The sequence below is a fragment of the Euprymna scolopes genome, chromosome 14 (genome assembly GCF_053919585.1).
Source record: "Euprymna scolopes isolate OS-2025 chromosome 14, ASM5391958v1, whole genome shotgun sequence".
NCBI classification, from domain to species: Eukaryota; Metazoa; Mollusca; class Cephalopoda; order Sepiida; family Sepiolidae; genus Euprymna; species Euprymna scolopes.
The window spans coordinates 118,510,398-118,536,515 of NC_136495.1; the positions used below are offsets into that span (position 1 = coordinate 118,510,398).

General features: G+C 29.0%; 1 protein-coding gene and 1 pseudogene across 2 annotated transcripts in view; one reads left to right on the forward strand and one right to left on the reverse strand.

Annotated features, from left to right (window-relative positions):
* Window positions 1–20,996, forward strand: part of LOC145293242 (protein cycle-like) — a 545,447-nt gene extending 524,451 nt beyond the window's left edge. For both annotated transcript variants that reach the window (XM_080139811.1, XM_080139812.1), the window contains 2 exons: window positions 8,376–8,990; window positions 20,976–20,996. In XM_080139811.1, the coding sequence (XP_079995937.1) occupies window positions 8,376–8,560 (185 nt within the window). In that variant the 3' untranslated portion in view covers window positions 8,561–8,990; window positions 20,976–20,996. The remainder of the gene's footprint in view (window positions 1–8,375; window positions 8,991–20,975) is intronic.
* On the reverse strand, window positions 12,206–12,323 carry LOC145293386 (5S ribosomal RNA; annotated as a pseudogene).
* Window positions 20,997–26,118: the final 5,122 nt, after the last annotated feature.

The following is a 26,118-nucleotide window of genomic DNA, read 5'->3' on the forward strand; positions in this document are numbered from 1 at the left end:
CAAAGTTGAAAATTACATTTTTTTTTTTAATAGGAGCCAGATTTATTTAGCTTATTGTTTTTATTTGAAACAATATTTTCTTCAATTATATAAAAAAAAAAATTTTAGATTATTTAATTTTATGCCTTTCCCTCTCTCTCACGCATACACTATTTATATACATGTTACTTCAAAATAGTATTAGGTATTATTTTTTTATTATTATCTACGATATAAATCTAAAAGGTCTCTTAGTGTGTGTGTGTATGTATGTTTGCATGTCTCACTAAAACTTTCAACACACATGACCAACACTAACAAAATTGGTATCGTTTGAAAGCTCAGTCTCTCGGCTGACAAATATCAAAAATGGGTCAAAAGCATTCTTTCACTGTCAAGGAGGGTAAATTTTTTCGTCAACATTTTTGTAAAGTCATCTTAATTTGAATGGCGACAATGTTGTATGTCACAGTGGGTATGGTGACTAAACTGCTCACTTTTTTCATTTCCTTTTCCTCTTAGCGTTACAGGTTCAAGCCTGCCTACCTGCTTATTACTTTTTCTTTTTATGCTTGCACGGGTATTTGCTATTTTCATTTTTTTTTAAGGGGTTGGTTAATTTTTATTTTTTATTCTTTTAAACATTTTTAGGGTTCCGTTGCTCGATATCCTTACTGTAAAATCTCTCCACACAGAGGCAATGCCAGGGACCCACCGCTAGTTTAAAATAAAGACAAACTGTGAAGGTTTGAATAAGATAAAATAAAAAAAAAATTAACTTTGGTTATTCATCTAAAAAACTGGTTTGTAAATCTAAATATAGTTTAGTTAAAAAAAAATACTTTTACTAGCCAAAAAATATAAGCTTTAACACAAGATATTCAAAGAGGATTTTTTTTATACAAAATAATAGTTTCCCAGAATTTAAATTCTTACAAATAGTTACTTATTAAAAAGCAAACCTTTCATTATGCATTTATTTAATTGACTTCATTAAAAATATATATATAAACATGATTACTTCACTAAGTTAAATTACCAAAAGTAAAAAAATAATACTGTAGATAAAATTTCATTTCATATACTAAGGAAAACTGCTTTGTTACAACTGTCCCTCAAGATCTAAACATTTTCCACAACATTTATAGTTTTTTATGTGAAATCGTATACAAAATAATATATAGTTTCCTGGAACTCACATTTTTTTAAATTCCATTTTCACCCCAAACAAGGCACAGTGCCACTTTGATGTAGGGGGCTACTATCGAGGCCATAAGTTGCAGGGATACTATGTAGGGAGTTGAGCAGCAAGATGTCTGTTCACATTACACTTGAACTTCTGCATGTCAGTACAGTTGGGAAAGCAGAATCCCGGAAGGGAGTTCCAAAGTTTAGGCAATTCTGGAGAAGAAACTATTAGAGTAGAAGGCTTTCTTACATCTAGGGATCTCTATTGTGTAGGGGTGGGATTTTGCTGTTTGTCTGGTTTGTCGGGGGTATAAGTGCTTGTAGTTCGGAGCACTCACCACTTACTTGTAGAACAGACAGAGGGATGGTAATTTATTAAAAAAGTAATATTCTATTATACATTTATTTAATTGACTTCATCTAAAAACGAAAAAAAATTTTTTTTTTTAAATTAAAAAAAAGGAAGCATGATTTCCTTTCTTAGTTTAAATTACCAAAAATAAGCTACTTATATATATATATAACTACTTCATTTACTCACATAAAATTAATATACGAAAGTATAGATTTATGCGTAAACTTTAAGTATTTACTTCAAAAGTGGTCAATACGTAGGTAGAGCTAGTTAGTAATATATATATATTTTATAAATTACATAAGGGAGTAGTTACCAACAATGTGTATTTTTTAACATTATTTTATTATTCCGTGTCTTGGTTTTTCATTGAGAATTATGTTTGGATCATTGTAATAATGTTTTTAAGTCATTGAAATCGTTTACGCGCGTTTAATTTCTGACGAGGACGCATCACAGACCGTCTGAAACGCGCGTAAACGATTTCAATGACTTAAAAACATTATTACAATGATCCAAACATAATTCTCAATGAAAAACCAAGGCACGGAATAATAAAATAATGTTAAAAAATACACATTGTTGGTAACTACTCCCTTATGTAATTTATAAAATACACATTGTTGGTGACTACTCCCTTATGTAATTTATAAAATACACATTGTTGGTGACTACTCCCTTATTTAAATATACATCTTTCTTTCGTTGGAATTTATTAACCCATTTTATATATATATATATATATATACACCAAGGAAAACTGTCCTGCCGTAGAAAAATATTTTCTACAACATACCTCTCCTCTCACATTAAAAGTTACAGATTAATGTGACATGGACTATTTTGGGATATTTAAAAATTTATCCGGCATTTGATGAATAAAATTTTATTGTTGTTAATATTTTTATTCATACATTTAATTACCAATTTCATTTTTTTAATAAAACTCATTTATGTAAATCTTTAAGTAGTGAGAAGTCGTGAAGTCATAAGCTATTTAACAAATTTTAATGCATTAAAAGTTAGATATGTAGTATTTTTTTTTTGTTTATTTGTTTACTGAAAAAAAAGTTTACTATCCATTATATTGATTGGTTGGTTAGTTGTTTTACGGCATATCAACCCTTTTCAGCTTATTTAATGCTGAATCCAGTGATTTTGAAAAAAAAAGTTTTTAATAGAATATATTTGTTTTTTTCAAGTCGGTTTCTATTCAACCCATAGTTGGGACTCTAACAGGTACTACCACTCCGTGTCAGAATGAACCTGGGAGCAATAGCAATTAAAGAGTGGCTCCACACTCCCCAAAGCTCGCAAGCTGGGGCTTGATCATCAAATATTGTTCAAGATTATATTTATGATCAAATTATGCAGTGTTCATGAGTATTGTGGGATGACTTAATTGCAAGAGAGTTTGCTGACCATTCATTAAATAAAACTAAAATTAATCTTAATAGATTTGGTTTAAAAATAAAAGAGAATGCTACATTAGCTATACCTAATAAAAATCAACAAAACCAGTTTTATTTATGGAATGGGCTCTAACATTTTAATTAGAGATTTTTTGTAGAATAAAATCGAATTTAGTTACATATCCCCTTTTTTGTTTGTTCGTTTACAAATCTGTATTTACTTTCAGGTTGCATGATTTTTATTAGTCCTTTTCTTCAATCAAAAATGCATATATTGAGGGGGGGGCAGTACATTTTCTCTGGATAGAAATTGCAAGTGTAAAAATATTTTATTGACAAAGTCTATTTATTTGTTCATTACAAACTAATAAAGATAAAGAAAAAAAACATAATCTAAGGCATCTTTAAAATTTTTTATTATTCATCTTTTGTTTTAATTCTTTGGTATACTATCAATTAACCAAACTTTTACATTGTAATTTCTTTTTAAACAAGTTGCCCGACGTGTATTTCTCAAGCCAGCAACAATATGATAGCATTCTTGATTTTTTTTTTTCCCCTCTCTAGGTCAATTAACAGTTTTTTGGGTTTTTTTTTTTTTTAGTCTGCAACTATAACCGGCTGTTATGTGTGTAATTTGTTTAATGGTTCACAGCCGAAAAATCTGAAAATTGGCAAACGTCTGGAGGATTAGCACATCTGGCATCTTGTTTAAAAGTTCTTTGTCATGCTGCTACATGATTTTAAAAAAAAATCTGCGATGTCAACACATGCTTTTTTTCTCCTGTGTCGACACTTTTTTCCTTTCTTTTCCTCCGCTGTGACGTCACCTCATACCATAGCTCGGTCATTTGCATACGCGAAATGCGGTTGCTGCGACATATGTATTAGTGGCTTCATTACATATGAAATACTCTTAAATATTACTCAATTGAAAAAAGTGAATGTTGGTATAAAAATTGTATTCAATGCAAATGTTATACTATTCATCATTTCTAGTTATATGCACTAAAAAAAAAAAATAAATAAATAAACTGCTTCTTATACATATCTTTAACACTCATTACTTGCTATACAGCAGGTTTCTTGAAAGTTATGTTTACATTTCTTCCAGTTTAAAATTATTGCACTTAATCCAACTAGACTTACTCTCTCAATACATAATCCCATAAAGAAAGCAGCAAACTCTCTTGCAATTAAGTCATCCCACAATACTCATGAACACTACATAATTTGATCATGGATATGACCTTAAACTATATCCGATGGTAAGGCCCCAGCTTGCGGGCTTTGGGGGTAGTGTGGAGCCACCCTTTAATTGCCATTGCTCCCAGGTCCATTTTGACTCAGAGTTAGGGTCCCAACTATTGGTTAAAGAGAAACTGCCTTGAAAAAAAAAAAATTCTATTAAAAACTTCTTCAAAATCACAGGATTTGGCATTAAATGATCTAAACAGGGTTGATATGCCGTAAAACAAAAATAACCAAGTGCATAATTTGCATACTTTTCACCATGACACTGATCATCATTATTTCATAATTAGTATTTCCTGCATATTACATTAGACTTAAAAATTAAATAACAGTTAAATTATGTATGTGTTTCCACACACTACTCATGGATTAACAGAACAGCAGAAGGATTCATATTCGGTAACAACCTCTACGCATCAACATAACAGAATTGCTCTTCAAAATATCACATTTGATTTTCTTAACATCTCATTTTGCATCTTCGTGGATACAGATAAGGGCCATCGTATATAAGTTAATCTTTAATATGATTTAATATGGTTTCATTCACTTTTTCAAAAGATTAGTACGATTAATATTGCTATGTCACCAATGTTGAGGTCATTGAGCAGGCAGAGGTCACCAGCATAGAGGCCATGCTGCTGAAGTCACAGCTATGCTGGGCCGGGCACATCTCCAGAATGGAGGATCATAGCCTGCTCAAGATAGCCCTATATGACGAACCGCCATGACAGAGGGGCACCGAAGAAACAATATAAAGACTCTCTGAAAAAGTCCCTCGGTGATTGCTACATTGATCACCACCAGTGGTCTACTCTCACTGCTGACCGTGACACCTGGTGATGCACTGTCCACCAGGCTTTGAAGTCTCCTGCCCATAGAATCTACAGGAGAAACGCTGAGAAGCCTCAGCAGCTGTACCTGACTTGACTGCAGCCGCTGTGGCCAAACCTGCTTGTACCGCATTGGGCTCGTCAACCACAAGCATGCCTGCAGTCAACATGGACAGCTCCTTTCATAGGATCTTCATTCACAAAGTCAAGCCGAGAATATCATGATTTAACATGGTTTCATTCACTTTTTCAAAAGATTAGTGTGATTAACATTGCTCATCTCTAACAATAAACACTAAAGCAAACAAACATTTAATATCAAATCTTAAGTGAACGATTTTTCTTTACTTACTGATTGTATCATTGTATTACACAGACGTATGGATGTCCAATACTGACATAACCAGGCATGACATAACTTTTCCATTTCTTAAAATTATTAAGAAACCATTCTTCTCTATAAAGTTACAAAGACTAAAACACAATTTTCTGGAACTTAGTGACATTCTTACAATTCCAGATACCACTTACCAATTTCAAAGATTGCAACCTTCTGTCTAATAGCCACAGCAGACTAGATGCATTTTGCATCTAGTCTGCTATGCTATACAGTTCAGAACTGGAATTGGCTCTTTAGATGCAGGTGATAAAGTGACCTGAGTTGGCCCAGTTATCAGAGTCTCGGCGTTGCAGACAAAGTCCAACAGAAAGGCAAGCCAATACGGTCAGAGCCAGCACAGCTGCAGGAGTTGCCGGAAAAGTGTTGTACTGCTTCACCATTGCCTATTAGGACTTCTAATCGAAATGTTTTATTCTCTTAGCCTTTCTTAAGGCACCCATAAGGCAGTGGAGCTTGTGAAAATATTTCCAATTTTGATAAAAATAATAGAGATCATCACTGTATTAGTTATGGTTGCCTTAAATAAAAGTGAAATCTTTAAATGATTCTTCTTCTGAGCAAAGAACATATTTATATAAAAAAAAAAAATTTTTTAAAAACATTTGGGCAATGAGGCAATTCTTCAGATAAATAACGATCACTTTACTACGAACTGAGTACCTGACTATTTGAATTTACTAAAAATCATGTTTAAAATGTTTTTGTTTATTTGTAAACAAAATATTAAGAAACATGTATAACTTCAGATTTTCTCATTACATAATTACATATCATAATAATTACATATTTTATAATTATTGCTAATAATTACATAATTTTTACATATAATAATTACACAATAATTACATATTTCAATACAGAACATGCTTAATTTTCTATTTCGGTGTCCTAAATTATTTTTGTACATGTTACAGTTTGTTTGTTTGTTGTTTTTACTTTGCTTGGAAGGGGTGATTAGAACAGACTCCCTACCCCCTTTTCAACAAGTGACCGAAAACAATTAGTGACCTATTTGCGTTTTCTCCATCTTCAAAGCCACTCATTTCATGCCCAGTTAAAGTAACTCCACATGCACAAACGAATGGTTTCTCTATTCTGGCACCGGAAATGGAGGGATGGACATTTTTTTTTTTTTAGCTTTTACGCATCCACATCATTTGATTTCTGTTTTAATAAGAAATGGAAAGGAGGAGAATTTTTCAATTTTCTAAAATTTTTGGTGGAGGAAGAAAACAATCACTTTACATGACAAATTGACCATCGATTTTTTTTTTTTTTTTAATGTATTTTTCTTTATACGTTTATTTGGATTTTTGCTTTTTCTTCCCTACATTAACGATATTTATGTCATCTTTCATCATTTTTTAATTTTTTTTTTTTTTCTTTTTACTTTTGTTAAAAATCACTTTCTTGCAAATTTTCCTGGCAAGGATTTCTCTTTCCATGATTGAGCACAGAACAGATGTTATGTTACATGACGGTAAAATGCAAATAAGTTCACACTTTTTTTTTTTTTCACATCGCCAATGTTTATGCAACTAAACTAGGTTTATAACTATTCATATATAAAATGTGATGTTAAACATCTTTTTATTAAATTATGTTATTTGAAAAATTAAATTATACAATTATTTGTTTAAAAAAGTGGAACACTTGCATATTTATTCATCTCAAGTGTTTTTCTTTAGATTTCATATGTAATACTAGCGGATGGGGGGGGGTCCGGTCGTAAAATACGCTTAAATATATTTTAATTTGTCCAGATTTCGTATATATTATTATAGAGTTATGATTTCAAAAGTAAAAAAAAAAAAGTATTTGGGTGCCATCAGCTAGAATCGAAACCGAAAACAAAACTGTAGCATTCAAAGCTGGTGACGTTACCACTGTACCAACGTGACACATATATAAACTGATTAAAAATAAACTAAGATAAATGTAAAAAATGTATAACGATTTTTTTCAATTTTGATCCCTTAAAAACTATTTTAACCGGCTAAAAACCATAAAAGAACAGTACATAAAAAATCCAATCATTTGATGCCCCTAGCACAGCTCTGCAACTTTTAGTTTCGGAAGAGATAGAGCTGTAAAATATAGAGACAAACATACATACATACATACATAGTGAGTTTTATAAATTAGATTTTTAAGGCCTGATTATTTTGTTTTTTTATTTTCAACATAGAATTAATGTTAACATATATATTTTATCTTTTCCATCCTTAGCCAGTGAAGTAGAAATTCTTCTACAATGAGAAAACCTGTTTAAATAGCACAATATGTTCATTCGCTTGTACACCTCTCCTCAAACAGGAGCATTTCGGATTAGAACTATAATTAAAATTGCCACAGTCTAGAAAGATTTCTCCAATAACGGAGGACAGAAAAGATAGATATCAGAACTACACTTTCACACTTATTCTTCTTTGAAAAGTAAAATAAAAAATAAATAAATCATTTACTGTAAAATCTTCAGAGTAAATGTAAAAATATTTTTTTTCTTTTATATTGAAGGCAGACGATTTCATTTAAAATAGTTGTGATTGATTAATTTGAGTCACATGATGCAAATCCTTAAATGTAATTGGTGGAATTCATAAAAAGTGCAAATGTGTTCCATTAGTTTCTTAACACAACAGAAATTGAAACAATTCAGTTGGCTACTTGCTTCAGCTGCATATATGCTTTTAACACGGGAAGGAGGAGAGCATGTGTTGGCATCAGAAAATCATAAGCAACAAATAATTCAATAGTTCAAGATTGAGCATGACATTTAAGTTAATCTACTGTCCCCAAACACTGCCAGGACACTAGTCAACTAGTAAACAATAAAATATTTTACAGAAGTATATAAAGAAAATAATTTAAATTATTGTTGCCTGTTCTTATTTGTTGGTAACATGTATACAATGTTCCTTATTTTTCTTTCTTTTCTTTTTTTTCTTTTGCAGAAGGCTCTAGCCATGACAGTAGTTTGGTGGATTCAGTAATGAATGAACACGTTATCAATGAAATGACCAATCCAGGCAACAGTGGAGATGACGAGGCAGCAATGGCTGTAATTATGAGTTTGTTAGAAGCAGATGCTGGACTTGGAGGTCCAGTGGACTTCAGTGATTTACCATGGCCATTATAGCTTAAATTCAATGACATTAGAGGAATTTTGTTTTTGCAGTTTAAAGCTGTCTCCTGTTATCCTTGGACCACAAGCAGCACAGCATCAAGGGTATCCTCCCCAACAATTACATTAAAAAAAAATGTAAAAGAAACATACAAAATCATTACAAATTATGAAAGAGTATGTTGACATGTGGAGTAAACATGTGCATAAATTATATATACACACACACCAATTATTATGTGTGTGTATGTATATTATGTGTGTGTATGTATATTATGTGTATACATTGTGCATACACTGCAAAACATTACATTTTTCCCAACATTTTATCCTCTGATCTGAAAAGCCATTTTCATTAAGAAAATATTCTGATATGTAGCTAATAGGCTACAAAAACTTTATTATTCATCACATTTTCATATTTTGGAAAAAAAAAAAAAAAGATGTTTTCATGGTTTTGATTATTCATTGTCAACATCATATGTGGTATATATACTTTTAATGTATTGATTTGTTAAATATTGCTGTCATTCACTCTAAATATTTCAACATATTGCAAAAATACTGTGTGAGACTCAAGTTAAAATGTGTTGAATAAGTCCATAATAAATAAAATGAATATATCTAAGCGTATCTGAATGTAGAGAAGGTGATCATTGATTAAAATAGCTTAAGTACAACAATATAATAAAATCTATAATATACAAAAAATTAGAAAATATTGAATTAAAAAAATAATGTTAAGGTTTGGTGATATTACGTCTGGCAGGGCTGAATTTCTATTAATTTTGTCAACATTTAACTAAAATGTTATTCATTTTGTATGTAAAGTGTGAATAAAAAAAAAAAAGTAAAATTTAAATTAGCAAAAAGAAAGATTTTTTTTTTTTACTTAATAAAAAATCTTTGAAGAAAAAAAAAATGTTAATTAGTGAAAATTAAAGTGATAATTATGTCGAATTTACACATGCTATTATGATTTATAAAATTTAATACTTTTTAAACATTTAAAAAAAAATTAGGGTATTTATTGCATCACATTGAGCAAAAACGTTGTCAAAATAATGGAAGAAAAGGGCAGCATTACTAGAACATCAATATTTTTTTTATTCCACCTCTTTATTCAAAAATAAATTCATTAAAGACTAAAAACAAAGTCACTACACATACATTTTTTTTTTTATCATTCTTTTTATTCAATGGCTGGACATGTTTGTGGAGAAAATGTATAATTATACTGAGATGAAGAAACGGGTACTACAATAAGTTGGGATACAATCAAATTATCAATAGAACTATCCCAAGCACTAAAAGGTGCATCATTTTTTTTATTGTTTTGTTTTTATTGTTTGTTTGTTTGTTTGTTTTTTTTTTGTTCTTTTTTTTTTGTTTGTTTTTGGCAGCAGCCAATGAGATAGGTTTGAATTATACTGGAAGGGGACGATTTTTTTTTGTCTGTTTCCTTCCTAAATATGTATAAACATACAAATATAACACCGATCTGATTTCATTAGCGGATATTTGCAAAATATTAATCATTTTAATTATGTTAGTAATGTTATTGGAGGCTTAAAATTATGCTTTACAACCATTGCTTACATCTGAAATAATAAAGACCGATTCTAAATGCTTCAGAATTATTTTTAAAAAATTAATAACTTTTTCAGAAATTTCTTATTAAGAAACAAAAGTGCCAAATAAATGTTTGAATCTAGAAATTTCTAAAAATACAAATCTTAGTGAATATAATTTTAAAATGTTCTTAAATAATTCATAATTACAAAAATATGTTAAAGATCAAGCTTCTAGAATCGTTATGATAAATTAAAAATGCTGATTTAAGGTAGACACCAAAAAAAAAAAAAATGATGCAAGCATCCGCAAATCAGTCATCACTTCTTAATTTTAAACTTAAGCAAGTCTCTATAATTCAGTTAAAATCCAATTATAGTGGAAATATCTACAAAAATAAATCATCAAATTATGGTTATTATTAAATTACTGTGCTGTTATTTTTTTTAAAGAAACCTTTTAGATATATATATATATATATATATATATATATAGTCAATGTATGAGTGAGAGTGGAAGATGCAAGTTTTAATTTTCTTTCGAAAAACTATGCCTTTGTTCACATTTTTTTTTCTTGTGTCAAAAATATTTCCATCCCTTCACATTTCTTTACATGTTTGTGTCCTCTCGCATTCATTGCATCACTTTTTTTTTTTTTTTTTTTTTTTTTTTTAATTCAAACTGGCTGGTGCTCTAATGGTGATTTTTGCCATCACTTATCTTTTAAATTTAAAGAAAAAAAAAAAAAATTTAAACACACTTATATCTCATTCCTACTGTGAAATGTACATGAGCTTTAAAAAAAATAGTTTTATTTTTAATAAAGACATGGTTAGTTAAATTACTTTTCATGTGTTCAGATTCAAGAAATCATTACCATACTTATTAACAAGGCATACGGATGGATGGAGAAAAATAAAAAAAAAAAACAAAGACAGCAAAATACATATCAGAAATTTTTAATTTTTATGACAATAAATTATTAATTCAGAAAGCTCATGCTTTTTTTTTTTTTTTAATAAAATATAATAAAATTAAGAACTGTAAAATAAAAACATTAACTTATTTCTTCTTAATCTGTAGCTTAAAATGAAGTAATGAATCTCATGGGTTGAAAAAACACAAATATACTAATTTGTTGAAAAATATTTTTATGAAAACATTTGTAAATTACTTTTTCTTTTAATCTTGATTTATCATTAGCGAACGAATTAGGGGAAACTTTTAGATGTAGATGTAAATATTTTTGAGCATCCCATTAATGGGATGCTGGTGGGTAATAGGTTAAATTAATTTTATTTTCTGCTAATAATTTACTTACATTTTTGTGTGTGTGTCAAATGAAATAATTTTTAGAATTAAAATTATTCACCAAGTTTTAAGAATTTAACTTTTAAACAAAAAGTGTTACCTATTAAAGTGGTTATTATCACATTACACTAAGATATCTAATTAATTAGAAGTCTTACAATGAAATATTTTTTAAATTAAAAAGTAATAATCTATTTATTATATACATAGAATTTACTACACTTAAAATAAAAATAAGTCATTTAAGTACTCACCAGGCTCAACTTTGCTTAACTTTGGTGATGTCAATGGAAACCAGTGTGTCAACGTGATTATGCCGTATAAAAAAATAAACTCCTGATAATACCGTTTAGACTATTAGGAATGTAAATATTTAATGATAAATGGAGATAATTCAGCAATGACCAAGCTTTTTTTAACACTTCATACATGCTCATTTGCTTTAACAGTATTCAGTAAAAAAAATAAAATAAAACAAGAATGATTATTTTGATATTTAACTTTTCTCATAAGTAATTGGATTGTTACAAACTACTTTCGCTATTTTGCCATAAATTAAATTCTTTTAGATCCTTAACGTTTAATGGATAGGTGGATGGATAGCTCTGTTCTGTCTTGAAAGACAATGGATACTCTCTGTAAGGATAGCTGTGTTTATAATTGTGAGGCAAGAATTGCGCAATCTTCAACCACATCTCTCCTGAATCAGCACTGCTCGAGTCCAGTGGTAAGGAGACGTGCTAGACGACTGGAAACAATGCAGAGATAAGCGGAGAGCACATACAACACCTGAAATTCTCAAATGGTCACCCATTTTAGTACTGACCAGGTTCAATGTTGCTTAACTTTGGTGATCTAACGGGAACTGGTGTGTCAATGTGATTATGCTGTATGTAACGCTTAATACAAGGTTCAAAATCATAGATTAAAAATACATGAAAAAAATGCTTTGCTAAAACTTAAATCTAAGTAAACATTCATTTTACTTTTTAATATCCATTGTTCAACAAAAAGTTAATTGAAATTGAATTATTTAGAGAAAATAAAGAAATTCATACGTGTGTACATTCAAAAATATTTCAATTAAATAAGCATTTCCTGTTTAATTATAAAATTAAATTTAACAAAATTATTACTTCCTGTGATCCATACTGTTATGAAAATCAATGGGATTTGTATTTACAAATGATTGCTGACTTTTTTTTTTTTCAAATAACTTGCTTTTTTGGTTAATTATGCTATTTTTAGTTTAAAATGTACATTTTCTTTAATTCGGTATCTTAAGATACTAATTTACTAATTATTGTTGAACCCGTTTCAGAAAACTGATAGTTATTTTTCTAGAACTTTTTAAAGTTTATTTATCTGGACTTGAAAATCAATTTTTCTTTTTCAACATTTTTTTAAAACACATAAATATACATTTTTTTCCTTTTAGGGATTAAGTTTGATTTATTTCAAATACAATCAAAATTTAGATTTATACTAAAAAATAATTATGATAAGTCTTTTTTAATAAGCAAAGATGTTTGGGATTTTTTTTTTTTTTTTACTTGATATAAGTTTATTAGTCTAAAATACTTTAAAATTATTGATGACATTTGTTTACCAGTGTTTTTCCCTAGACTTTGAAATAAAACGTTTGTAAAATATTGTTCAAAAAGTCAATTTTAGCCATTACATTATATTATTTATTGAATTTTATTCATTTAAAAATAAGTTAAACAATTCTTTAGTAATGATTAAACAGAATTCAAATTTGAAAGAAAATAATTTACTAATGAAAGTTATAAACTTTTTTATTTTTTCGCTGTTCTGTCCACCCATGCTTATTTAAATTAATCATTAGTAGAAATTGTATCATTTTTAAATTATTTTTTCTTTATGACTGGGGATATCAATTTTTTTGCAATATTTTTTTTATTTTCAAGATTATAAAAAAAACGTTCTTACACTGATGTTTACATGTTCATGTGTACAAACGAAATATTATATTACATTTAAAATTTCCCTGGAAACTTATCAAAATCACATTAAATGTTTTGAAATTATATTTTTTTGGTGAAAATATTGAACAAACGAAGCTTAATTCAATGATAATATCGTTAGTTCGAGAAATCGATTTTTTTTTTTTTTTAGTTATATTGATTTCGTTAAAACAGACTAAGGTCTTTGTTCATAATATTCCTGAAATATTTTTTTTATTTTAGTTAACATTTACGCTGCTTTTCATAAAGAAATGGACAAATAAATTTGAGTTTTTCTTTAGTACTTAAAACTAACTTTAGTAAAGATGTTTTTGTTTACATCAAATACATTTTCACTGCAATTAAAAAAAATAATGAGTTCATTATATTCTGTAATTGTTAATAAATACTGACAATTTAATTAAAATTTGGTTGATTTCCTGAATTTTGGTGAGTTTTTAAGTGACAGAAGGGGTCCAAAATGTTTATACATTTTGGGTATCGGTCATTCACTTCGCATGTACCGTGTATATTTGTTCTACATTTGTAGAAGGAATAAACTAGCATATTTAACTGACAGAAGCAGACAAATAACTTCCAATTATCAACTTCACAAAATCAATTTTTATTTTCATCTTTAAATGAGTCTACAGGTATCTTATAGTAATCCTGATGCTAAAATGGATTCTAGTGTTGGGATAATTTTTTTTTTTTTTTTACACAGTGATTACCACTTATCAAGGCCCGGAAGCCACTCAGGGATAAGGGTTATTGCAAGTACATTATGTTAGTGTGGAGATTTAATGAAGTGTTTACCTAAGGCGGCGGTTCATTAGGAATTTGTTAACGTTGGACTTGAACACATCCAAGTTGTAGTCCGGTGGAAAGCAGGCAGACGGAACAGAGTTCCACAGGCATGCAGTTCTAAGAAAAAAGCTTTGTTCATGGAATCCGCATTTTGATTTAGGCACAGATATAGAGTGGGGGAAATTTTTCACAGTGGATTCAGCTAGACGGGTGTTTTTCGTGAAAGATTGGCGAAGGGGGACCAGAGATTGGAGTTCAGACGAGCACCTGCCATGGAAATAACGATAAAACAAGGATAGGCTCGCAACGTCTCTTCTGTGGGAGAGAGGTTGCAGAGTAGAGAAAAGGGCATCCCCCACTAAGCCACGAAGTCTATTTTGTACTCTGTCAAGGCAGGATAGGCTGTTTTTAGCAGCTCCTGCCCAGATATGGCAACAGTATTCCATCCTTGGACATACTTGGCTTTTATATAGATATTAATTGGAATCGGGTATCAGCAAAATCGAAACCTTTTATGATATTGGTATCGGAAAAATTTGAGTCTAATCTCAGATTCAAAAATGATTCTTTCATTCTTTTTTGGCAAAAATAAAAAAATGAAACAAAAACATTTATTTTTTTAGGTGTCCATTTACAACATAAGACTAAGAGCCACAGAACCACAGGTTATATATATATCCCATTCCCAGATTTAGCATTGACTCTCTGAATTTAATTTATATTTTTTATTGGTCAATTATGGTAAACAAAGTAAACATTATAGAGTTCACTTGCCTATTTCCAGAGTGAACATTTCCGCACAAATTTGCTAAACGTCTATGCTGCCTTTCAGGAAGTTCAGTCAGATTATTAAAAAATTTTAAATGGATGGGTTTTTTCAAAACGCTCTACTGGTCATCACTTCTTGTGAAATGTTTAATGCTTTATCGTATTTTTTCACTTTGAACACTAGCGAAAAATATAGATGAAAATCTCGCTAGGAGTTTATCAAACACTTGGATAAAATATATAATGCGAAAACATAAGTTTGTTGAATAAAAAAAATTATATTTACATTTAAATATACCCAACCCAAAAAAGACAGATTCGAATTACTGCAACTAACTGACAAAAAAAAGGAGATGAAAAAAAAAACAAATGCAAAATAAGTTACTCTTCTAGATATGTATTTGTATTTAAGTTTATTTTATAGCATTTTTTTTTTTTTTTTTTTTTTTTTTTTTTTTTTACTTAAAAATGAATCCATTGTCCACTTTTAGAGCAAAATTTTGCCATTATTATTATCGTCTGTATCTTGTTTTTCTTTTACAGAAAAGCAAATCAATCTAATAAGCGACTAAATCTTTTATATTTGGGAGACAAAACATTCTTTCATAGAGAGAATGCAGAAAATAGTTAACAGCCCCCCCCCCCATGCTAAGAATTGTTTTTTTTTGTTTTTTTTAATATTAACATTATGTAGAAACTCATTCTTGAAACTGGGACAGGCTTTGATTGTTCCTACACTGTTTTCATATTTTGTATACCAATCATCGATTCTTTTTAATTGTTTATGAAAATTTCAAATAGGATTAATGACAAACAAATGCAAATCTTTCTCACAATTTTCAATCAATTACAAGGAAAACATTTGGGAAAAATATTTAGGAAGTATATTTTTTATGTTTACCAAAATATGTTAGCATTATATGGGTGTACCAACATTTGAACATTTTTAAAAAGCATTAAAATCTATAAGTAAATATTTAGAAATTTTTTTTTTTTTTTTTTTTTTTATATATATATATCTGAATTGGTACCTGTATTGGGAATTTAGAACAGAATCACTAATTGTATCAGGGAAAATTTTGGAATTGTCCCATCACTAACTTATTATAATAAAGTCGTATTTGTAGCATAGGCTGTTAGTCGATTTGTAGAAGGTCGTTAAGCATGTTGAGAAGAGAGATATTTGTCACCGATCTTGTATACACCAGATACACGTGTTCATACAACTCTGAATGAAAGCATTAAGAGAAGCACATTTAAAGGAGAAACATTAAAAAGGAGAACGTTAAAACAGAGTTACAATATAAACAAATAAGATGTTTTATTTAACTTGAAATATCTAAGAATAATAAGAGAGTGTTTTGTGTACATACGTGTGTGTATGTGTGGGTGTACATGTGTAAGCATGTCTTTTAACTTTTAATGTTTGTGGTATGTTCATTGTGTATGTATGTGTAGTGTTCACAAGAGTTTGTTAGCGTATACATTGTGTCGTCTTACCTTAAAATGAAGGTGTGCCTGCCGAGGCATATGGAAAAGTGCGTCTTGTCTACATGGACAGTTCAGATGAAAAAGGGAAGAGATAGGTAAAGACGGAAGCGAATAGAGAGAATGCGCAACAGGAAGTAGAGATGCAACCTGTCAGATAAATTTAAAGCTTAGACAAGGGTAAATAACCAGTGTGTATTTAATACCGTTTATGTGTGTGTGCGAGCTACCTATCTGCATATCAGTCGGAGAAGTCTGTTTGTTTGCAATTTAATATGTTCAAAAAAGACTGTTTCACAAATTAAATTTCATACTGTAATCAAACTTATATACACTTATTCCAGCATGTTTTCTATATATGCTGTTTAGTTAAAAGAAATCTACATTCAATAAGTAACCTCATTTGTATATTACATTAAAGAATTTGAATAATTAGCTCGATGTAATTGTTTGTTGTAATAGAATCGTTCTAGTTCTATTTAGAAATATTTACAGCTGATTTATTTAATCAGATTAATATTTAATTTAAAAAATGTTTCCAATTATTAATAGCTGATAACAGTTGCATTTAAAACCGGAAGTAAGCTTATCTAAGCTATGAGAATAACTTACCATTTGATTTTCATAGACCAAGATAGATGTGTTTCATGCTTCTCTAAATCCAACATGTAGTCACTTTTCATAGCAAGTTAGGATATTCGGTGTATCTTAAATAATATGTGACTAAACCTCTGCCCAGCAATATATTTCAGCCGGGTAATGCCCAGTATATACAGCTAGTGAAGTCAGAAATTTAATGCAAGATAAATGATAAATGGATGAAGTTAATGCTATTCTCATTTGTTCAAAATTAAGATAATTTGCTTCCATGTTGGATGGCAATTTATTTTTAAGTTAAAATTTAATGCAGATTTTTTTTTTAATATTTTAGAACACTTTATTCTTAAGTCTTCCTAAAGATAATATCCCAAATCTACTCAGAAAATTAAAGTTTTATGCATTTTTGAGATTGTACAGTTCCTATTTACAATGCCTCCCCACGGGACAGAGTTAGACACGAGGGTCGTTTTTTAACGTGGAGAAAAGGAAAAAAAATAAAAATTGTCTCAGTCGTGAAGGATTTCTCCTCCCCTGACAGAGAACAAGAAATTAAAGTGCAGCATCTGAAGAACAGATGGTATTTATTTGCTCCCCCATTGAGCAAATTAGGCACAAGGCCGTTTTTAATGTGAGGTAAAAACCAGCTCCCCTAAAAGTAGGCAAAAAGGGGGCACTCTGGTTACCAAAAATAATAATTGTCCCAGTATAGAGGGTTTCCCCTCCATTGACTGGTACATATTATCTTAAGTGCAGCATCTGCCGGAACAGATACTACACTTTGATCTTGTCCCGATTGTACAGTTACTTCCTTTAAAATATGAATCAATATCATATTTTATGGTTAGAGAAGTATTTTCATTTTGGGCAATAAGATCAAAATATCTTCACCCAGTACACGTTTCTTTTTTTTTTTAATACTTTTCAGAATTACCTTAACAATTCCTAAATATTTATATCATCTTTAAACTTGAAAATGGAGTAGCCATAGTCATATGGATGGATATTCGGTGAATTAATATTTTTCGTAGTTTTTACATATTCACCTTGAAATATCACAGTTGTAAATGTGAAAGTCAAAATGCATACATAAGCGACAACAGTCAAAAACATTTTTCATTGCTTAAAAATCGTCCGGTGAATCTACTTTATGGATTTTTATGATTACAAAAAAAAAAAAAAAAAATCAACAATATCGATTAAATTCTGATAAAATTGAGTGCTGCTATTAATTTAATGGATACCAGTCCGGTGGAGAAAATGATCTTGGGTTAATCCTATGATAGCACACCAATTCTCATACTTTCATTTGTTCATTTCTATCATATTTGTTTTCACGTTTATTAGAGTTTATTTAAAACTAGAATTCATATTTGATTCCTGTCAGTTTGGAATAAATGATTTTCAAATCCTTATTTATAATACAGTTTTGTTACTTTAAATTATTTTCTTCCAAATTGAGATCAGATAAAGAAACCGGTGTTTATTTATTCAGACATTTTAAGATTTTTTTTTTTTTTTGTAAACAGTTTAATTTCATATAATTATTCAACAATGTTTGTCACGTAACAAGATTCAAATTTCAGTGTTGTGCATACATGCACTTAGAAAAGTGTAAATTCAATAGATTATAAAATAAATATTTTAAACAAAATCATATCAAAATAAGATTCTTTTTATTAATTAAAAATTGATTTTTTTTCCTATTAAAACATTAAAAAAAAAATGAATAATGGAAGCAAAGGTTGAACTTACAATGGCAAACAATTTTCATTTGGAACTTGCATTTCTACAGACAAAATAAATCACTGTAAAAACTCTGATTTTCAAAATCACGGTAATCCTACTTATTTTTTTAAACTATGTTCATTATAAAACTGTGGCCCACCCACTGTCCTTGCTTGCTTGAATTTTGTGTAAGTGTGTATATATATGTATATATGGGTGTATGTGTGAAAATCCAACTGTCTTGTGTGTGTGTGTGTGTGTGTCACATTTAAATCTAGATAAGACGCTTGGACGATTTTATTATGAAGAATTGTCAGATTCAACGTTGTAACTAATACACAAGTGTTTAAATACAGTACTTATCTGATGGCTAAATGTTTTGGTTTGGATTCTAGCTGATGGCACCAAAGTCATTTCTTGTTAAAACTTGAGTACAATATAAATAATCAATAGAGAATTGACTGTATAGTAATACAAAATCTGCATAAATTAAAAATATCATATTTAAACATAGTTTATAACCAGGCAACGTCGGGCAGTGTGCTAGTATATTTAGGGGCGCCTTCAGTCTTTAACAGATTATGAATTCCCATGAAGGGGTGTCTGCGCAGGAAATTTTTGTGGTAGTAGGTGCGCAATCTCCAACCACACCTCTCAGGAGTCGACATTATTAAATACCAGTGGCAATTGAAGTGTATGTACATGACGACTGGAAATAAATTTCGAGATAAGCAGAGCACATACAGCACCTAAATTTCCCAAATGGTCACCCATTTGGTACTAACCAGGCTCAACATTGCTTAACTTCGGTGATCTGACAAGAACCGGTGTCAACGCGATTATACCATATAGTATATTTATATAATCCATCAAAACTAATTTTTTTTAATTAATAACCACTAACGATTTATTAGATATGATAATTAAAAGAAGATTATAAACTATTTTAATATTAGGGTGATATTGCTATTTAGCACCAGCCATATATGTATATTGCACCATATTTCATTTTTGCAGATGCATTTTAATCTGATCTTGATTTACTAAAATCCCAGTGAAATTATTGAATATCTTCTTTTTTTTTATGTGGATATTAAATGTGAACATGGAGATGTGAATTATTAGTACTAATACTCCGACTAAGTAGACATATAATTCATTATATCATGGCACTGCACTGTTTATGCCAACAACTTCAGACATGTAAATATTCCTTCATAACAAATTGATGAAACTAAAACAATGGGATCACTATCTTTATTAAAAAAAAAAAAAAAAGTTAAAAGAAAAACATTATACGAGTTAAAATTGTCATTAAAAAATAAATACAAATATTCAAAGAATATTTATCTGTCTCCATTCTCATTTTTTATTTTAACCTCCATTTCAAACTAGTTTTAGAAAAGATTCTTCACTGCTCATGTGGAAGCTACACACTCTGATGCTGTCTGCATTACGTGTACTTTTGAACTATTGTCTGAGTTGCTCAGGGTTGATGATCAAACTGTTATTTTTAACAGCAATTTTTTTTTTTTAAATGAAGAAATCATATTCTTTCATATATGAAGTCTCTTTATTTTCTTGTATTTTATGTACATATGTGCATATGTAGATATTAAAGTCAAACAGATTACTATAATTATTCAATGTCAGTTAAGCTATTCATTTAGAAATTCATCCACTGCTTATGTCATTTTTGTTGTTAAATTATGAAATGAAAACATATATATATATATATATATATATATATATACTTTGTTTATATATGTTTATTATTGATGCATGAGTTTTGCAGGGTTTTTTTAGCATAAGTGATGGCTATGTGCATCTGAATGAATATACATCATTGTTTTAATGTCTTTCAGTACATTCCTAGCCAAATTGTCATTAAAATGAAAGACAGCTTCTGAAAACCTGATTTTCTTTGTCCACTCCTTTGTTACTTCCTCTTCAGATAAAAAAAAATGTTTATATCTTGTTGTTACAAATCAAATATGAAAAATATGTAGATAAAAGCAACCTAAAGAAAAAAAATATATTGTTATTAAATATTGCTATCTACTTGTTACAAATAAACAATTTGAAAATATATGAGCGGCTTATTCAGTTTCTATATTTAAAAGCAGTCAAAAAAAAAAAAGTCTATTTTCTGTTATAACAGTATTCTTCCTTTTAAAATTTTTTATCAAAAGATTTTAAAAAAAAGTACTCTGAATTAAGCCAAAACAAATATTTTCAAAGAAAATATTGAGTGTTTTAATTCAGAGATAATTTTCAGTAAAATTGTTATTTTGTAAAAAAAAATGTTCTACTTTAAAAAGGTAGTTCATTTTTGTTGTTTTTTTTTTTTTTAATAATTTTCATACTTACTGAATATATAATTAAGTTTTACAATTGAAGAATAACTTTGCAACATTATCTTTGAACTTGTGTGTAATCTACATAATGTTCATATATAGATTTGCCTTTTCAGTTTATGAGCGTCCTCAATAAGATTGTTTTTAAATTATTGCTCGTACAAAAAAAATGCAGATGTTATTCCTGCTATTTTTACTATTTCTGATAAGTTCTGCTCATAATTTGAAAATCTTTGCAATAACTATTATTTCCCTTAACTTGAATTCATTTCTGCAAGATGCAGTCCAATCATCTCTGTGCTTATCTTACGACCTACCAGCGTGTTTTACCGCTATATTCACATATTAGTTGCTGGTAAAAAAAAAAAAAAAAAAAAAAAAAAAAAAACAAAAGGGGAAAAAATAATTTGTATATAACTATTCTATAATTTTGCCTATATTTTTAAATGTCGAGTGAAAATGGTTTTATTTGTGTAATATGTACGTCATATTACGTGAGTGAATGGTGTGGTTATTCGTTATACCTAAATAATAGCAGACTGTTACAAGTAGTGTTTATATTTTAATACAAATAAAAAAAATAATACGTCCATTATAGAAGAAATACGCAAAGAGAGAAACAGTCCAAGCTCTCTTAATAATGTATTGCATTATAGGGCGGCTATTGTTATTGTTTATTGATATGCATGTGCGGTTACTCAATTATGAATATGGAAGTGATAAAAAAAAAAACCATCAGAATGACACAAGCAATAGCAACAACAAAATTATGACTATATAAGAATTGTAAGTGAATTAAAAATAATTTGGAAAAAAAAGATATGTGCCACTCAATTTACTTTCATTTTTTATAATCCTCTCTATTATTTTATTGGTTTTATTTTAATATATAGTAATAAGTTCCTATTGCTTCAAATATTTTAGACAATGTCATTTTATTAAAATGCAAGTCATAAAATCTTAATTAAGCGTAGTAATTATTATATATTAATGTTGGGACGATTAATCGTAATCAGAAATGGGAAAATTAGGGGTATCGGTATTAGAAAAAATTTGTACCTGTTTTCCGATGCAAAAACAATTATTTTGTCTTTTTTTTATTTAATTTTGTTTCAACCAAAATCTTCCACTGCTGGTATTAGTAATAAATATTTATTAATTTTAAACTACCAGTAAAACTAAAATCTATAGGTCATTAACATACAAGTCTATCTTTACGCCTAAGAAAATATCAGCTCATTTAATGCGTGTTTTTACTATAATTTGGAAAATAACTACTTCATGGTTAAATATTCAGAGATTTATAAAGAATCAGAATCGGAAATTTAAAAAGGAATCAGTAATTGTATCGGAATCATCGCATCACTATTATATAGAATATCAAAAGCAAAAAATATCTTATTTTCTCACACACATACTCGATTCAATGGCCCAACATTTGTTTTGTATATAAGAGATTATAAATAATTGAGAAAATTGTAAATCAATCTTAAAACAGCTGAAAATACATCCATATAATATGGAATTAATATGTTGTTCATAGGTTAAGTTTATTTTATAAAATTTCTTTTCATATGATTTATGGGGGGAAAAAAAAGATCAACCTACATTGAAATAATATAGAATTGTTTACATCTGACAATTTATTTCATGTGGCCATGTTGAAACAAAGAAACCAATTTTTATTTAGAACTTGTACATAGCATATGTACACATACAGTAAAAAAAAAATATATATATATATTTTTGTATAACTTGCTCAAACAGTCAACTTAACGTTTCTTCCAATTTGCTGTTTTTACCAAAATCCGAACTTGTTCGTTCTAATAAATCACGTATTGCATATAACTATTGTTGAACAAAGCCATTTAAAAAATTTAAAAAAAAAAAAAAAAAACACTGGTCATTGACATTTAGAAATCACTGAAAATGAAAACCCCTAAAGGACAGTCCCTAATTTTTTTTTTTTTTTTTTTTTTTTACTATAAAGAAAAAAAAAATTTCTGTTGATCATTATGTATAATCTATTGTATATAGACTGCAGATTTAAACTCTTATTGCTGGTCAAGTTCTGGGATGCTTTGATAATCATTTTTATAAGAAATCGCCCCTTTTTCTTTTTCTTCACAAATGTCATTGCAGAAATGTATTTTATTGTAATGTGTTTAAATATTTGCCCAAATAATTTAACCAATTATGAATTATTCAATTTTAGTATATTCTTAACAAAATTACAGGGATAATTCTATAGTCAATATTAGCATATTTGTCTACATTGAAACACTATAAATAGGTTTTCATTTTAACCTCAACATAAAGCTCAATTTAATAAATCTTGCAGTCTTAATGAAAAGCATTAACGATTAAAAGAAAATGATTGAATTGCTTAAAAAAATAACTGATATTTAATCATTTATTTGTATTTTCTCTTTTAAGATAAAAAAAAAAACTTGTGAATACACATACAATTTTTCATACTGAAATAAAGACCTTTTAAAAGGCTAAAAAGAACGGTTTACTAGGAAAAAAAGCTCACAAAATATAAATTTCAAATAGCACAGAGCAATAAAATATCTATAAAAGTGCATGAAAGAAAAAAAAAAGGATTTCTTGTGCAAGAGACCCTTTAAAATACGGAGAATCACAGAACTAAAAGACATTTTCAAGTACAGGTGGTACATAGTTGCAAAATAATTCTGAACTTTCTAAAATAATCATTAAAGTGTGGAAACAAAGCATCAAAATATATATCTGATCGTTTTTTAATGTAATCTTAATTTAGTTTCATGTGAAAATGAATATGAAATAAGTTTATTTTTAAGAGGTGGATGTAGTTTGCTTGAAGCATTGTATAGTATGTAATTAAACGTAATATGTAGAAGGGAGTACAATGCAGAGGTAACGGAAAGACACAAACTGTTTAATTTTTATTTCAATAATTCTGGTTGTTTTTATTTGAGAATTTTTTTATCCTTAATTTTATATCATTTAATAAAATAAAATTGAACATTTTATATTGAACTTAATATTTCAGTTTATGGGAATAAAGATAAATGCTGTAAACTTTTAAATTAAACTTAAGTTAGTGATTTTCCAATCCCCACCTTAATTTTAAAGGAGAGCAGGAGTTGGAACAGATACATCGAGAGCATTGCCAGGGCTGCTGTGAGGAAGGTGGGCTCTCTCTACCGTGCTAGAAAGTTCCTTACACCTGAAAGTATCTTGTACCTCTACAAGGCCACCAGTCGTCCATGTATGGAGTATTGTTGTCACATCTGGGCTGGTGCATCTGCTACTAGTCTCACACTCCTGGACAGGGTTCAAAAGAGAGACACTAACCGGATAGGTCCTGAATTTAAGATTCATCCTCTGTCCCATTGACGAAATGTTGCATTTCTGTCTGTTTTACAATTATTTTAATGATGGATGCTCTGATGGAATACTAGCCCTTGTACCTGCTCGACGTGAATACCCCCGACAAACAGCAAAGTTCCACCCCTTCACAGTAGAGATTCCTTGATGTAAGGAAGCCTTCTACTCTAATAGTTTCTTGCCCAGAACTGCTAGACTTTGGAATTCCCTTCCAGGCTCCTGCTTCCCCAACTGTACTGACATGCAGAAGTTCAAGTGTAATGTGAACAGACATCTTGCTGCTCAACTCCCTACATAGTATCCCTGCAACCCATATCCCTGATAGTAGCCTCCTACAAAGTGGCACTGCGCCTTGTTTGGGGTGAAAATGTAATTTAAAAAAAAGTTATTCCATGAAAATTGAATACTGAGAGATGGTTAAGTAATTTATAAAAATGGACAAGCGATGGAGAGGCAATGATGACTATTTTAGTTTAAGTTAATTATATTTTCACATGAAAACATTAATTCAATTTTACAGTCATTGAAATATAAAAATTTGTATAGATGCCACATAGTAACCTATTTGCATGAATTTAGAAGCAGATCATGATTTAAAAGTTAAATACATGATAATAAAAAGTAACAGTTTTTTTTTTCTTTTCTTTTCTTTCTTGTTTTTCGAGGAGGAGTGTATAGTTTCTTTTTATTATTATTATTTTTTTTTTTTAGAAAACCTAGTTTTCCTAACCTATGTTTTATAAAACAATATCTTAAACAAGAAAAAGTTGTTTTTCATATGAGATGATCCACAATTATGTCTACAATTTTCTTTCAATTTACATTTACTTTACATTTCAAAATGGATTGTAAAATTATCAAGTTTCAAATTGGGTAAAAATAAAATTGTTTAAAAGGTAAATTTACTTCTAAATTTATTTCAAGCAATCATTTAGCATGGCAGGAAATAAGTTACTCTTCATGATGCATTAGTATTTTGTATGTTTAATAAAGTTGTTGCTTTTTTTTTAATACAAGACTTGAAATATTTGAAACTCACTTCTTTAGAGATGATTTTTATTAAATTTCTGCAAATGCCAAAATCAAAATTACACTTAAATACTTCATGAATATAGCATGCATAAACATGCGACTCGAGTATAAATATTTACAAAATCTAATCATATTCAATTAATTTTTAAATGCATAATTTTAGTAAAAATAACATTGAGAAAGCTACATCATATGTAACTACAAAATAATTAATATTTAAAAAAAAATCATGCTTAGAAATGAAAATTAGGGAACATCTTTTAGTGCTTATTTAAATTGGCACTTATGGCAGCAATTAAAAGTATAGAAAATACAGAAAAATCTGTACGAAGTACTTACCAGTTACGGAACGAAGATGAAATATTCCAAAAGTGACGTAATTTGATCAAGTGTTTTTGTTTTTTTTTCCAGAAAATCACATTTTACAACTAAGTGAGTTGTTTTCATTGGTAATGATTAAAATCCGATGAAATAAAAAAGGGGAGACAACTAAAATCGAAGTATCGAGGTGAAAAACCAGCCTTACATTCAATGTAGTTTAATAGTAACATCGCTAAAAATCAGAAATTTTGAT